The sequence below is a fragment of the Orycteropus afer genome, unplaced genomic scaffold (genome assembly GCF_000298275.1).
Source record: "Orycteropus afer afer isolate SDZICR_OR568_19922 unplaced genomic scaffold, OryAfe1.0 scaffold00103, whole genome shotgun sequence".
Lineage (NCBI taxonomy): Eukaryota > Metazoa > Chordata > Mammalia > Tubulidentata > Orycteropodidae > Orycteropus > Orycteropus afer.
Window position 1 is genome coordinate 8,148,814 of NW_006921690.1, and position 13,720 is coordinate 8,162,533.

At 39.3% G+C, this 13,720-nt stretch overlaps 1 protein-coding gene across 1 annotated transcript in view; it reads left to right on the forward strand.

Annotated features, from left to right (window-relative positions):
• Window positions 1–13,720, forward strand: part of DCDC1 (doublecortin domain containing 1) — a 680,259-nt gene that overhangs the window by 363,375 nt on the left and 303,164 nt on the right. The window contains exon 19 of the mRNA XM_007943315.2: window positions 94–251. Within this exon, the coding sequence (XP_007941506.2) occupies window positions 94–251 (158 nt within the window). The remainder of the gene's footprint in view (window positions 1–93; window positions 252–13,720) is intronic.

Below are 13,720 nucleotides of genomic sequence, written 5' to 3' on the forward strand. Positions count from 1 at the left end.
AAAAAAATAAAATGCTACATTTTAGGCATATATAGTTTGGATATTTCCACTCAATGAAAATTAGCCATATTACTCCTATATTTTGCTTATTAGGTTCTGCAAAAAAGTGCCAGCAACCCTGATCTGAAGCAACGGCCAGAACCTTCAGACACCCATTTAATGCCAGAAGGTTGTCTTGGAGAGACAGGACAGCTGACAGTGGCACTGGTGAGGAAACTGGAAGAGAAACATCCTAAGGCTTCTGCTCAGAGGTAGGCCACTGACATAATTGAGCTTTATTGCTCAATGACATTCGATGCTTTCTTTCAGTTTCATGTAAGATTGATTTCCTGAAGATTATTGAAATATCTCAAAAGCCCTTTGGCTTTTAATCAAAGTTTTTGGGTCACAGTTGATGAAAAGAGGTGACAACTGTGTGTATTTATTTGAGATTAATGTGTGTTATCCTTTGTCAGTATACTTTGGAAGGGTTGCTGTCCAAAGATCTCACTAAAATACTTGGAGGTAATTAGGCTAAGGCAGCTTGGAGCATACGTCCAATTGTGAAAATACCAAGAGATCTTTAAGAAGGCCACACCCACAGACAGTTCTTTTTAATGTTCCATGAGAAGAATTTTATATTTAGACCAGAGGGATAAGTGCACAATGGATGATCTTAAGTAGGGAGAACTTAGCAAATTGATACCGTTTCTATGACTAGAATGAAAATAACATCAATGATTTTGCTAACAACTTGAAAATCAAACTTGCTTGCAAAGTGGAAACTATCTCTCTGATCCTCTTTATTTATTTGAAAACTAAAATGTTTTATTACATTGTTGGGTTTGATATTGTAAACCACAAAATGACTTAATAAATAGCAATCTTACATGTATTTGTTAGAAATTAATGTTGACTGAGTATTCTTAAAAGCCTAACACAATTCTTATCATACCCACTAAATTTCAAGGGAATCCTCAAATTTAATGATTCTAACTGTAGAGAGAAATGCCAATTGCATGAGAAAAGGAGAAAAAAAAAATCTTGGCAACTTTTTATTTCAAGTAAGAAAGCTGTCTCATATTCTTAAATTATATATTCCTGCCTGAGATTTTGGCAGGAGATAAAAACATTTTTCCCTAACAAAAATGACTCTTGAATTTATTGTGTCTTAATTTTTAATTTAAACTTCAAATCCTTTTGTTGTTTGAATAAGAAGGTACATGTTGCTAGGTGCATGGAGTCAGTTTTGACGCATTGTGACCCTGTGCACAACAGAATGAGACACAGCCCAGCCCTGCGCATCCTACAATCGTTCCTCTGCTTCAGCCCGCTGTGGCAGCCACTGTGCAGATCCATCTTGTTGAGAGTCTTCCCCTTTTTCCCTGACTCTCCTCTACTTTACCAAGCATGCTGTCCTGCCCTCTCCAGGGACTGGTCCCTCCTGATTGTATGACCAAAGTGAGAGACAAAGTCTGACCATTCTTGTTTCTAAGTAGCATTCTGCGGTACTTCTCCCAAGATAGATTTGTTTGTTCTTCTGGCAGTCCATGCTGTATTCCATATTTTTCACCCAGGCCACAATTCAAATGCATCAGTTCTTCTGCAGACTTCCTCACTCATTGTCTGCCAGTTTGTTATACGGTGGTGGTCTGCCTGTTGCTGTGATGCTAGAAGCTGTACCACTGGAATTTCATATACAAGTAGCATTACCCACAGTGGACGGGCTTCAGCAGAGCTTCCAGACTATGACAGTCCAAGAAGAAGGACATGATAGTCCACTTCTGAAAAAATCAGCCATGGGAGACCCTATGAATAGCAGATAGTACATAGAAAAACAAAAGAACACATTTAATATGATACCTTACTGTATAACAGTATGGGGTATCCTAGACAGCTTTGAAAACTTAGATTCCAGATCTTTAATCACAAACATGGTCTTAACTCTTGGATGCTCTATAAGATGACCCCAAAGCTACAGTGACACTGCTGGCACAGTCTGCCACATACTCTTCCATTCCAGTGTCACACTCTTCCATTCCAATGTCACATGCTTCCATTCCAGTGTCACACGCTTCCATTCCAATGTCATGGAATACACGTTCCGTGGGAGCAGTCATTGTCTGATGTGTTCTTCTAGGACAAGATTTCAAGAACAACTAGTGCATCTGGGAACTCAGAATACTGCTCTAGGAGGTGCTGGTGGCCATCTTCCTACACTCACTTGGCAGCTGTTTCTACTCTATTCTTTGTGAGAGAACTCTGGGGACTTGTCATTATCTTGGACTCTGATGTTATTCCTTCTCAGAAAAAAAAAGTACTGATTTCCTCTGCTTTCAGATTCCTCAAACTAACATAGAATTTTAAACTTATATGGGCCTTGCTCTTGAGGGCATGGTGCCAGGACCCCAGTGATAACTCACCTTCTTTTGCTTCTCTATGACTCTCCACTCTACAACCTGGAAATATTTTCTCTGAGGGTTGAGGGTGTTTTGTATTTAGGAATTTGGCTTATATGTTCTATTGTTGAATCCCTCCTGATGCAATATACTCTATTGATGGAACTTTGGAAAAAAGGCAGACAGTACCAGGAGATGTGAGGGGTGCAAAAAGCAGTTAATATCAGTTACTTTCTTGAAACACCTAATGGAGTTGATAGAATTAAATGAGACGTCCTTAAAGTTCCAGGAACATGGTAAACACTCAATAAGTGGTAGATGTGAAAATATTCTGAAAAGAAATTTTATTGTTATGTGCAGTCGAGTTGGACCCTACTCGTAGTGACCCCTCCTTGGGTTTCCCAGGCGGTATCACTATGGAAGTAGAGGAGTGGCTGGTGGGTTTGAACCACCAGCCTTCTGGTTAGCAGTCAAGTGCCTTAGTAACTATGCTACCAGAGCTCCTAAAAGGAAGTAGAGATAAAAAAGAGTTTTAATGTGGTTACATTTGGATTTTTGTATTTTAGTCAATAGGAATCGACTGAATTTTATTTTATAAGAAATTGCTGAGGGGCCTTTTCTTAATGAGAATTCCTTAGAGTTTCCTTCCTAGGCTCAAGCAATTCTTCCCCACCCCCTAAGACTCAGATATTTATGTGCATCCTCTCTTCACCTCTACAATCCCACAATTTACCATAAAAGATATAATTTTGATTTCTCTTCCTGTTTCTTAACAGTTATTTTGTGTAAAGAGTAAATCTTTTGAACAATCACTTTACTCTTATTTTGGAAGAGATTTTCGTGCAAAATTAGAATATGGTACTGAATTTGGCCCATTGATTACTTTGAACCCTAGGTTGTCTTGTTAAATTTACATGCCTACTTAGTGCATTATGTTATCTCAGCTTCAAGAGAAGACTTTATGTTTTCTTGATTTTGTCAAAGATAATTCTACAAGATGCAGAATAGAATCACTGCAGAAAATAAAGGATTAACATGAAATGAGCTGAATTGTGATAGTTGGAAAAAGAAATTGAGTTTTAGAATAAGGAGAACATTATGAGAAAATAATTGGACCCTCAGACAAATTATGTGGTATACCCATTTATACAGCTAGTTAACGGAGAAGATGAGATTTGAACCAAGGCCTGTTTGAATCTAAAGCCCATGCTTGTAACCACTGTGTTATTCCTCTTCACTGGTAGTTTTCCTAACAAAGTGTCATCATATTGAGTAACCATATTTACCCATTAGAAAAATGTTATGTGTATCACATCATAAGAGTTATTTACATTATTGCCATTTTGGTTGATGTATTATTTGGAATTATATCCTCAAGAAACTCTAAACCAATCATTGAAAAGCATGCTTTCTCATCTACAGAATCATTTAATTTACATGTCACACACTTGTGGAAAACAATTTCATTGTTGATCTTTTTCTTTTTTCCTTTTATAATGTGAAAAAATTATTTTTCTCATCAAAGAAGATGACAATTCTCTTAATGTATAAGCTCTCACATGTGAGGTTCTTAAATCACTTCAGGTTATATTTTCTTATTTACTTTATCCACAACTTAACAAAATGTTTCTGCCCTCTCTATCAGAGAGGTATAGAAATGTGGTCTCTCCTTCCTTGGATCAAGTAAGTTGTGTGTATATTTAATTATAAATTTGCTTCAAAGTAAAATAAATGCCATATTCTGGCCTCTTTAAATGCCTGGATTGTGTTTTGTTTTGTTAGTTTATCCAATGGAGCACTTTACCCTTATTTGAATTGAATAGTGGGTGGGGGAAGGCCTGGGACAGCCGACAAAGCAGCTGACCCAGCTTGTCACCCAGTGACCTGTGAGAAGGAAATAATGAACTGTGAGTAGTTGTCATCTTAACTGCTTCTGACAGTTTGCCTTTGGGCACATCTGTGTTAGTTGCATTGGAAAGGCCTTTGTTCTTTTCCCACTGGTGATTTTGCAGAGTGCTGAGGGGTTTGCTAGCTACTGTACTCCTACCCGGCCCCTCCCCGCCCAGGGATGCGAGCAGCTGCCACTGATCTGCTGACATTTCTCTTAATGACTCAACTTGGCATGCACTTCACTCTTTCAGAAGAGAACATGTATTTAAAAGTTTGTTGATTTTTTTCAGATAGAATGTCCTTTCAGGTCTCATGAATTTTGATAACTAATAAAAACAGCAAATATAAAGTAGGTTTAGTATTATTCTAACTTTGTATACATATCTGTGTAAAGATAAGTAGATAACAAGATGGCCAGGTGACTGGAAGGAAATACACAGTGAAACCTGTGAGAGCAGGGGCTGCCTTGTTTTTCCAGGTCTCACAAGTTTTCCACCTTTGATAGACTGCAGTCTTACCACTTTTCTATTGCTCATTTTAGTGGAAAATATTTGAGTTTTCCTTCTCTGACAAGTTTCCACCTCTAACAGGTTTACACAGATTCTGGCTTTTGCAGGTTTACTGTATTTTCAGTAGAACTAAAATCAGTACGTGTTACAAAATGTGTTTTTTATTTAGAGCTCGAGGCATGCTTTGGTAGTGATAATACCTGGATTAAGATGTTGTTGTTGTTGTTATGTGCTGTTGAGTCAGACCTGACTCATAGCAACCCCTCCTTGGGTTTCCGAGGCAGTATCACTATGGAAGTAGGATTGCCCAACCTTCCTTCCGAGGAGTGGCTGGTGGGTTTGAACCACCAGCCTTCTGGTTAGCAGTCAAGTGCCTTAGCCACTATCTATATGTGCTAAGTTTTGGTACACATTTTCCACTGATACTTTATTTTATAAGTTCCTATGTTTATTTAAACTTTAAAATAGTGAATATTTACATTTTAAAGTTAATTTAGTACACAGAATTATTATAATCATTGAAAACCAAGACCAATGCCAAGTTGACTCTGACTCACAATTACCGTAGAGGGCAGAGTAGAACTTCCCCATAAGGTTTCCAAGGCTCTGACTTTTTATAAGCCAAAATCCACAGCTTTCTCCTACAGAGCTGCTGGTGGGGTCAAACTGCTGCTGACATTTCAGTTAGCAGCCCAGCACTTAACCACTGTGCCACCAGGACTCCTTTTATAATCATTAGTAGATGTAGTTTGATAAGAAAGATATATTTCTGACTCTTGATTTCCTGAAATATCACTTCCATTTTAACCATAATGAAAGCAGAACATTTTGAATAATGCATTTGATACCCTAAGAGAATTGTTTAAATTAAAATAAAAGCTTCATTTATAAAATATAATTCTTGAATCAATTTTAAAGCCTTATGTACATTTTTACAATTGCTGTAAAATTACTTCTACTATCATTAAGTCTAACTCCAATTGGCATGGAATAAACACTGAGCATTTGGTACTTACTTTATTATACTTAACCATTCCAAGAGAGAATAAATTCAAATTATACTGCATGGGTCAATTTTTATAAGGCACTTTTTTTCCCTGATAGAATAGAAGAAATGAAGCTTGAAAGAAGTGACATGTGTGTTCAAGGTTTTTCTTTCTTAGTAACAGGTTTGAGATGTACTAGCTACAAGCACTATTATAGTCTCATACTTTTCAAAGAAAGGTAAATTAATAGTAATAAGAAATTCTTTAAGCAGGAAAATGATGATCATGTCTATATAATTATAAATTGTCAAAAACCACATATTAAAAATTGAAAGAGCAATATTCTGGTCTTCAGGAGTATTCAATACCCTATGATTTATTATCCCTTTAAATCATTTATATAGTTTCACTGACAGTTGATAGTAATCTGTAACCATCTTAGTTGATTTGAACTTAATATCCATTCTGTTCAGCAAATCAACACAATTTTTATAGAGACATTGCATGTACAGGTCAGTTTTGGTAACAGTAAGTCAGTCTCTGTCTTTTTAGGGAAAATGTTTAAATGTAGTTTAAATTGTCACAGCTTAGACTCTCATTTCTAGAACTCTTAGCAATAGAAGTAAATATAAAAATAATGATTGCTTTTACTAAATGTCCTGGAGATGGACCTCGTATAGGTATAGTAGAGAGTCAGCGAAAAAGAGGAAGACCCTCGGCAAGATGGATTGACACAAGGCTACAACAGTGGGCTCAAATATGGCAGTGATTGTGAGGATGGTGCCACACTGGGCGGTGTTCCATTCTGTGGTATAGAGGGTGACTATGTGTGGAAGCCAACATCTGTTGTTCTCCAAGAAAAGAAAAGGACCACCCCTGGAGCAGCTCAGAGTTCAGCAGAATTGGTGGAATGATTACAGGAAGCAGGGCCTTCTTAGTTTCAAAGGGTGGGACCATAGTCTCCTAGGTTCAAAGAGTTGTATCTTTGCCAACTTGGTTCCTGAATGTGGGACTGCCATTAAGGTGTGCCAGGGGAATGGGGCCACTGTTCAGGACTGAAGGAGCAGGGCTGCCATGCCCAAGGGGCAGAAGAACGAGGCTTGCTGGGGTCAAGGGAGTGGGGTCTTTACTCAGATGGATTAGGAGAATGGGGTCACCTAAAGCCAAGGGAGCAGATTTGCCACCCCAGAGGGCCTAGATGGCATAGCTGAAGCCCAAGGCTGAGGGGTCTTCACCCAGAATCCAGGGGCATGGCCAAGACCCAGAGTCAGGAGGGCAGGGACAGTGCCTCGATGGTCCCAAACAACAGAGGATTATTTTCAAGCCTTGAGAGTAAATATAAATTGTTATGCTGGGTTTTGGACTTGCTGGGTGCCTGGTATCCTGTTTTTCTGTCTCTTTTATAATGGAAATGTCTACCATATATCTGTTCTACCATTGTACTTTGAAAGCTGATACCTTGTGATCTAGATGTCATAGGTTCACAGATGAAGAATTTTGCCCCAGAATGGAATACGCCTAAAGTTTATTTGATTTAGATGATTTAAATGATTCAGAAGATGAGATTGGTCTTGCAGTTGATTTAAAACTTTTGGGATGATACAATAGGGTGAATGTGTTTTGACAAGGACATGGATTTTGGGGAGCCAAAGGGTAGAATGTTATGTATGGAATTGTGTCCCCCAAAATTATGTGTTTTAAATCTTAACCTCTGTGCCTGTGGTAATGATCACATCTGGGATTGGGTTGTCTTTGGTATGGTAATGAGACTGGATTACGGTAGCATGTGTCTTAAATCAATCTCTTTTGAGATATAAAGTAAACAAGTAAGTGAGAGAAGCAGAAATGAGGGAAGACATATGCCAGGCCACATGAAGATCACTCAGGAGCAGAAGCTCAGAAGAGACAAGGCTCTCCCTCCAAGCCAATAGACAGAGAAAGACTTCTCCTAGAGCCGGCATCCTGAATTTGAACTTATAGCCCCTACACTGTGAGAAAATAAGTTTCTGTTAAAACCATTCACTTGTGCTATTTCTTTTATAGCAGCACTAGACAACTATGGCATATGCATTTTATGAGATGCTTTTCCTCATTTTCTGCCATGAGCTACCCAACTCCTACCTTTTCCCCCGTTCTCCATTTAGTGGTCAGAGTGGTCCTTTTATATTCATGAGTCAGATCAAGGGAATCCTCAGCTTCCAATTCTCCAATGAGTTTTTATTTCCTTTTTAGTGAAACCAAAGTCTTTATCATATGCTACAGGCTCATGGTATTGCTCTTACCCCCAGTCCTCCTTTCCTCTGCTCCAGCCATCCTGGTTTTCTGAGTTTCTCAGACATGTCAAGTGTGCTCAGACTCCGCCATTCTCTATCCCAGGTTTATTTATTTATTTATTTTCTCCCAAGGGACTTGTTATTACCTGTTGTATACATACTTGTTTACTGTCATAATTCCCAGTTGGAATGTAAGTCCATTACAGCAGGGACTTTGTTTTATTCATGTCTATATTTCTAGGGCCAGAACTTACCTGGCACTCAGTAAAAGGTTGTTCAATGAATGAACAAATAAGTGAATGAATGAAGTAGTATATGTAAGGGAAATAAGAAATTGAAGGGGGGGCAAATAATCTGGACATCCATGAGAACATTTCAAAACCAACCCTCATTGTCGGCTAGACAACTGCAATCCTGTGATCGACTCATGTAACCTTTGAAAGCTTAGCTCAACTGTTAAAATGGCTTTCTGATTTTGAAATTGTCCCTTTCTTCCATCATTTATTCATGGACAAATATTTACTGAGAATTTTCTCTGTGCCAAGAACTATTGGAGGCAAAGAAAAGACAAATTTGAGTTTTTGGCCTTACAGAACTTCCCTTGCAGAGAAGAGAGATTTTTGAGTCATTACAATAGTGTGATGAGTGTTATTGTAAGGGGAAGATATATCTCATTCTGAATACTCCTCCTAGGTGATATGCTTTTAAAGAACATATCACTGACTGACTGATACTTCTTCAGAGTTAACCCATTGCCTACTAAGTTTCAACTGCCAAATCCACTTGTTTTGGCTATCTCTGCTGCTAAAGGAGGTCTGCTCTAGGAGGTCTGGTAGCATAGTGCCTAAGGCACTTGACTGCTAACCAGAAGGCTGGTGGTTCAAACCCTCACACGAAAAGTTGGGCAATCTCCTTCTGTAGTGATACTGCCTTGGAAACCCAGGGAGGGGTCACTATGGGTCGGGTTTGACTCGACGGCAGTGAATTTGGTTTGGTTTTGGTGGTGCTCTAACCAAAGAAGATACTACAAATGGAATGGCTTGAACAAACTGCAGTTTATTCTCTTACAGTTTGGAGGCTTTAAGTCTTAGTTCAAAGTGTCAGACTCTAGGGGCTGTATGAAAGCCCCTCAACCTTGGGCTTCAGCTCTGCTTCCTCCCCCTGGCCCACTGAAGCTAGAGGCGTTTCTTCACTCAGACGGCTTCTGGGACTGACAAGCCCAAGGTTGACAAGTAAAAAGGCACAGTCTCGATGTTATCAAACTACATAGCAGGCCATTAATTCAAGTTCATTGAAATTCCCAGGGTCAGCAGAATATGGCAGGCTGCTGAACAATGGCACAGCTACATGCAGGGTTCAAGTGTACCATAAGCTAGAGACCATCCCAAAGCTGTTTCTTATATACAGGAAGCAGACCACATACCCAAAGCAGCTACGGAGCTGCTTCAATACATTCCACCGTGGAGTTAATTACCAATCTCACCATGGGGAATAACTACATCCAGCTGCTCAGCCACTCAACCAGGCCCAGCCATGTTGACACACAAACTTAACCACCACACCACTACTCTGAATTCCTGTGTCTCAGAACCTGCTTGTGTTTACTTACCCAGGCCCACACTGACTGAACTTGGCTCATGTTGGTTCGCTAGACCCTTATCTCCTCTTTCCTACCTAAAATCCTGCCTTCTGCAATGCTTATTCCTATTGATTTATACATTTAAAGATATAAATTTACCTTTAATTTCTCCATTGATACCTTCTTTGATACATGGTTTAGAATTTCTTAATTTCTAAATATATGAAACATTTTGAATTTTTATGTTTTATTGATTTCTGTATTTTCACTGTGGTTAGAGAACATTTTTGGTATGATGATGGCAATCTTTTGAAACTTGTTGAGAGTTGCTGTGGTAGTTAAGGTTGTGTGTCAACTTGGCTGGGCCTGGTTTTGAGTGGCTGGTTAGCTGGATGTAGTGATTCCCCATCATGAGTGCCTTAGGGATGTGGTCTGCTTCCAGTATATAAGAAGACACTTTGAGAAAGGTCTGGAGCTTTTTGGCATATCTAGATCCTGTATTTGCCTGAGACTTCATCTCAGTGGCCTACCTTGTTGTCTGCCAATCTTGAGACTGTTTCTAGGCTTGAACTAGTGGACTGCCATGTTACTTGATAATTTGGGGACTATGCCATTTTACTTATCAATCTTGGGTTTATCAGCCTCAGCATCCAGCAGCTTCTTGAGTTAAGAAACACCTCCAGCTTCAGTGGGGTAGGAGTAAGAAGCAGAGCTGAAGTCCAAGGTCAACGGGCCTTCATACAGCCCCTAGAGCTGGCACTTTGAACTTGGACTTCTAGCCTCCTAAACTGTAAGAGAGGAGCTCTGGTAGTGTAGTGCCTAAGGCATTTGACTGCTAACCAGAAGGCTGGTGGTTTAAATCCGCCAGCCACTCCTTGAAAGGAAGGTTGGGCAATCAACTTCTGTAGTGATACTGCCTCCGAAACCCAAGGATGGGTTGCTATGAGTCAGATCTGACTCGACAGCAGTGAGTTTGGTTTTTTTGTAAACTGTAGGAGAATAAATCCCTGTTTGTTAAAGCCATCCACTTGTGGTATTTCTGTCATAGAAGCACTAGAGGACCAAAACACTTGCTTTGTGGTACATCCAGCACAAGGAAATTTTTCAAGTGATTCATGTGTACTTGGTGTTTTTGCTGTTGTTGCTGGTGTCGTTTTCTTCTTCTTCTTCTTTTTTTTTTACTGTTTTGTATCGATATTAATTGGGTTTTTAAGAATTTTTTAATATGAGGCTACTATGCTTTATTAGTCTTAGAAAATCTTCTGCAGTTGTGCCTTCAATTATCGCTTTTGCCACATTCTTTCTCTCTTCTCTGAAGAAACGCTAATGACATACATTTTTTTTCTTTACTATAAACCCTATGTCTTTTATGGTCTGTAGTGTATTTTTCATCCTTTTGTCTAATATTTTATTCTGAATATTTTCTTTTGACCTGTCTTCCAGCTCATTAATTATTTATTCAGCTATTTCTAATCTGCTATTAAATCCAGACATTAAAATCTTATGGTCTGTTAATATATTTTTCTGTGATAGCTTTCTTATTTGGTTTGTATAGCTATCAATATTACCAAAATATACTGAATCATTCATCTATTATTTAACAAGTAGACAGTTTCTGATGTTTCAAGATTATAAACTCTACTGTAGCAAGTATCTTTGATTATTGTCTGGAATGCCATCAATCTATGAGCATTTATTAAACATCTTCTTTCTGACTGTATACCCTTAGAAACTAAGAATATAAAAACTATATACAAAAAACTCCTGCTTTTCATAAGTATCGTAAAACCTTACCATACCAACTTCCTAATGGAAGTGTGACTAAAGTTGTGGCAATGGTATTTGTTTTGGTTACTGTTCTGGTTACCTACTGCCACTCTAACAAGAAGTACACCACAAAGGGGATGGCCTTAACAAACAGGAGTTTATTCTTACAATTAGGAGGCTTTAAGTCCAAGTTCAAAATGCCAGCTCTAGGGGCTGGGTGAAAGCCCCTCAACCTTGGGGTCCAGCTCTGCCTCCTGCTCCTGGCCCACTGGAGCTTGAGGTGTTTCTTCACTCAGACAGCTGCTGGCTGCTGAGACTGAGAAGCCCCAAAGTTGACAAGTAAAAAGGCACAGTTCTGATGCTACCAAACCACATGGCAGGCCATTAACTTAAGTCCATTGTAAGTCCCGAGGTAGCAGAGCATAGCAGGCTGCTGAGCAACAGCATGGCTACATGCAGGGTCCAAGTGTGCCATAGGCTAGTGACCATTCCCAGTGCTTCTCCTTATATACAGAAAGCTGACTCAGCTGCTTGCGGTAGATCCCACCATGGAGTTGATTGCCAGTCTCATCATGGGGAATAACTACCACCAGCTGCCCAGCCACTCAACCAGACCCAGCCAAGTTGACACACAAACATAAATACCACAGCATACTACTTTATGCTGCTCTAACAGAAATGTCACAGACAGGTGGCTTTAACAAACAGGAATTTATTTTCTTACAGTTTTGGAGGTTGGAAGTCCAAGTTTAAAGTGCCAAACTCTAGGGGCTGGGTGAAAGCCCCTTGACCTTGGGCTTCAGCTCTGCCTCTTGATCCTGGCCCACTGGAGCTAGAGGTGTCTCTTCAGCTGCTGGCTGCTGAGGCTGACAAGTCCAAAGTTAACAAATAGAATGGCACAGGCCCAGTATTACCAGACAACATGGCAGGCCACTAACTCAAGTGCAGAGACAGTCCCACGATGGCAGGCTGCTGTATGAAGACTCAGCTATATGCAGGGTCCAAGCAAGACAGAAAGCTGCCCACCATTCCCAAATCTTTTCCTTATATACTGGAAGCAGACTACATCCCTAAAGCAGCTACTCACCTGCTCACAGAAGATTCCACCATGGAGCTGATACCCAGTCTCATCATGGGGAATAACTACAACAAGCTGCCCAGCCACTCAAAACCAGGTCCAGCTAAGTTGGCACATAACCTTAGCTACCACAGTATTGATCATGAGATTTGCTGACTTCATAATCTATTAGGTTATAGTTTTTATTCTCTTCTGTTTCATAAAGTTTTCATTAGTTTTATGTCAGTTGATGGAATAAGAAATCTGAATTTGTACCTTCTAGTAGCACTTCATTTCTTTCTGCAAATATAAGCCACTCATTTATATTTGTCATATGTTTTTAAACTGTAAACTAGAGTGCATGACATGTCTTAGGATTACTTTTACTTTTCTTTTTAATAGCTATGGCAACTGTCATTCCTTGATCATGAATGAACTGTAAATATTTCTGAAAAATAAAGACATTTTCTCTTAAAGTAAGTTATTTAAGAATGATTATGTAATCTACTTCTGTAGTGATACTGCTTTGGAAACCCAAGGAGGGGTCGCTATGAGTCGGGTCTGATTCCATGGCACATAACAACAAAAACAACAATGTTGTAGTCCATATAACTTCTTTCATTGCCCATCAGTTTATCTTTTTGAATATACCAAGCTGACAATCCTTTTGATGGACTTTTTTCATCTGTTTGTTTGTCAGGAGTCCATTCTTTCTTTGGGTACAGTCTCCAATTGGTCTATTCTGTGAATTAGAATCAAGGGGTTCAAATGAGCACTTGAAATAATACTCCAGTATTCAGATGCCTAATAATAATTCATGCATGTGTGGCTACTAAGATTCAGGTATTCCCTGAATATGACCAAGACTACTCAGTAGTACTTCATATTAAAACAAAAGCTTTTTCTGCGAATAGTTAATCATGGAATACTATTCAGCAATAAAACGGAACAAACCATTGTTACATGAAACTTTGGCAAGCCTTAAGGAAACTAAGTTTCATCATGCGAAGGAACTGTTTCAAGTGCTGAGGAGCAGGGATATCTCCTTGAGGACTAAGGTGCGCCTGACACAAGCCATGATGTTTCCAATCGCCTTGTATGCATGTGAGAGCTGGACAATGAATAAGGAAGACCGAAGAAGAGTTGATGCTTTTGAGTTGTGGTGCTGGCAAAGGATGCTGAAAGTACCGTGGACTGCTAAAAGAACAAACAGATCTGTCCTGGAGGAAGTGCAGCCAGAATGCTCCTTGGAAGCAAGAATGGCCAGACTTCATCTCACCT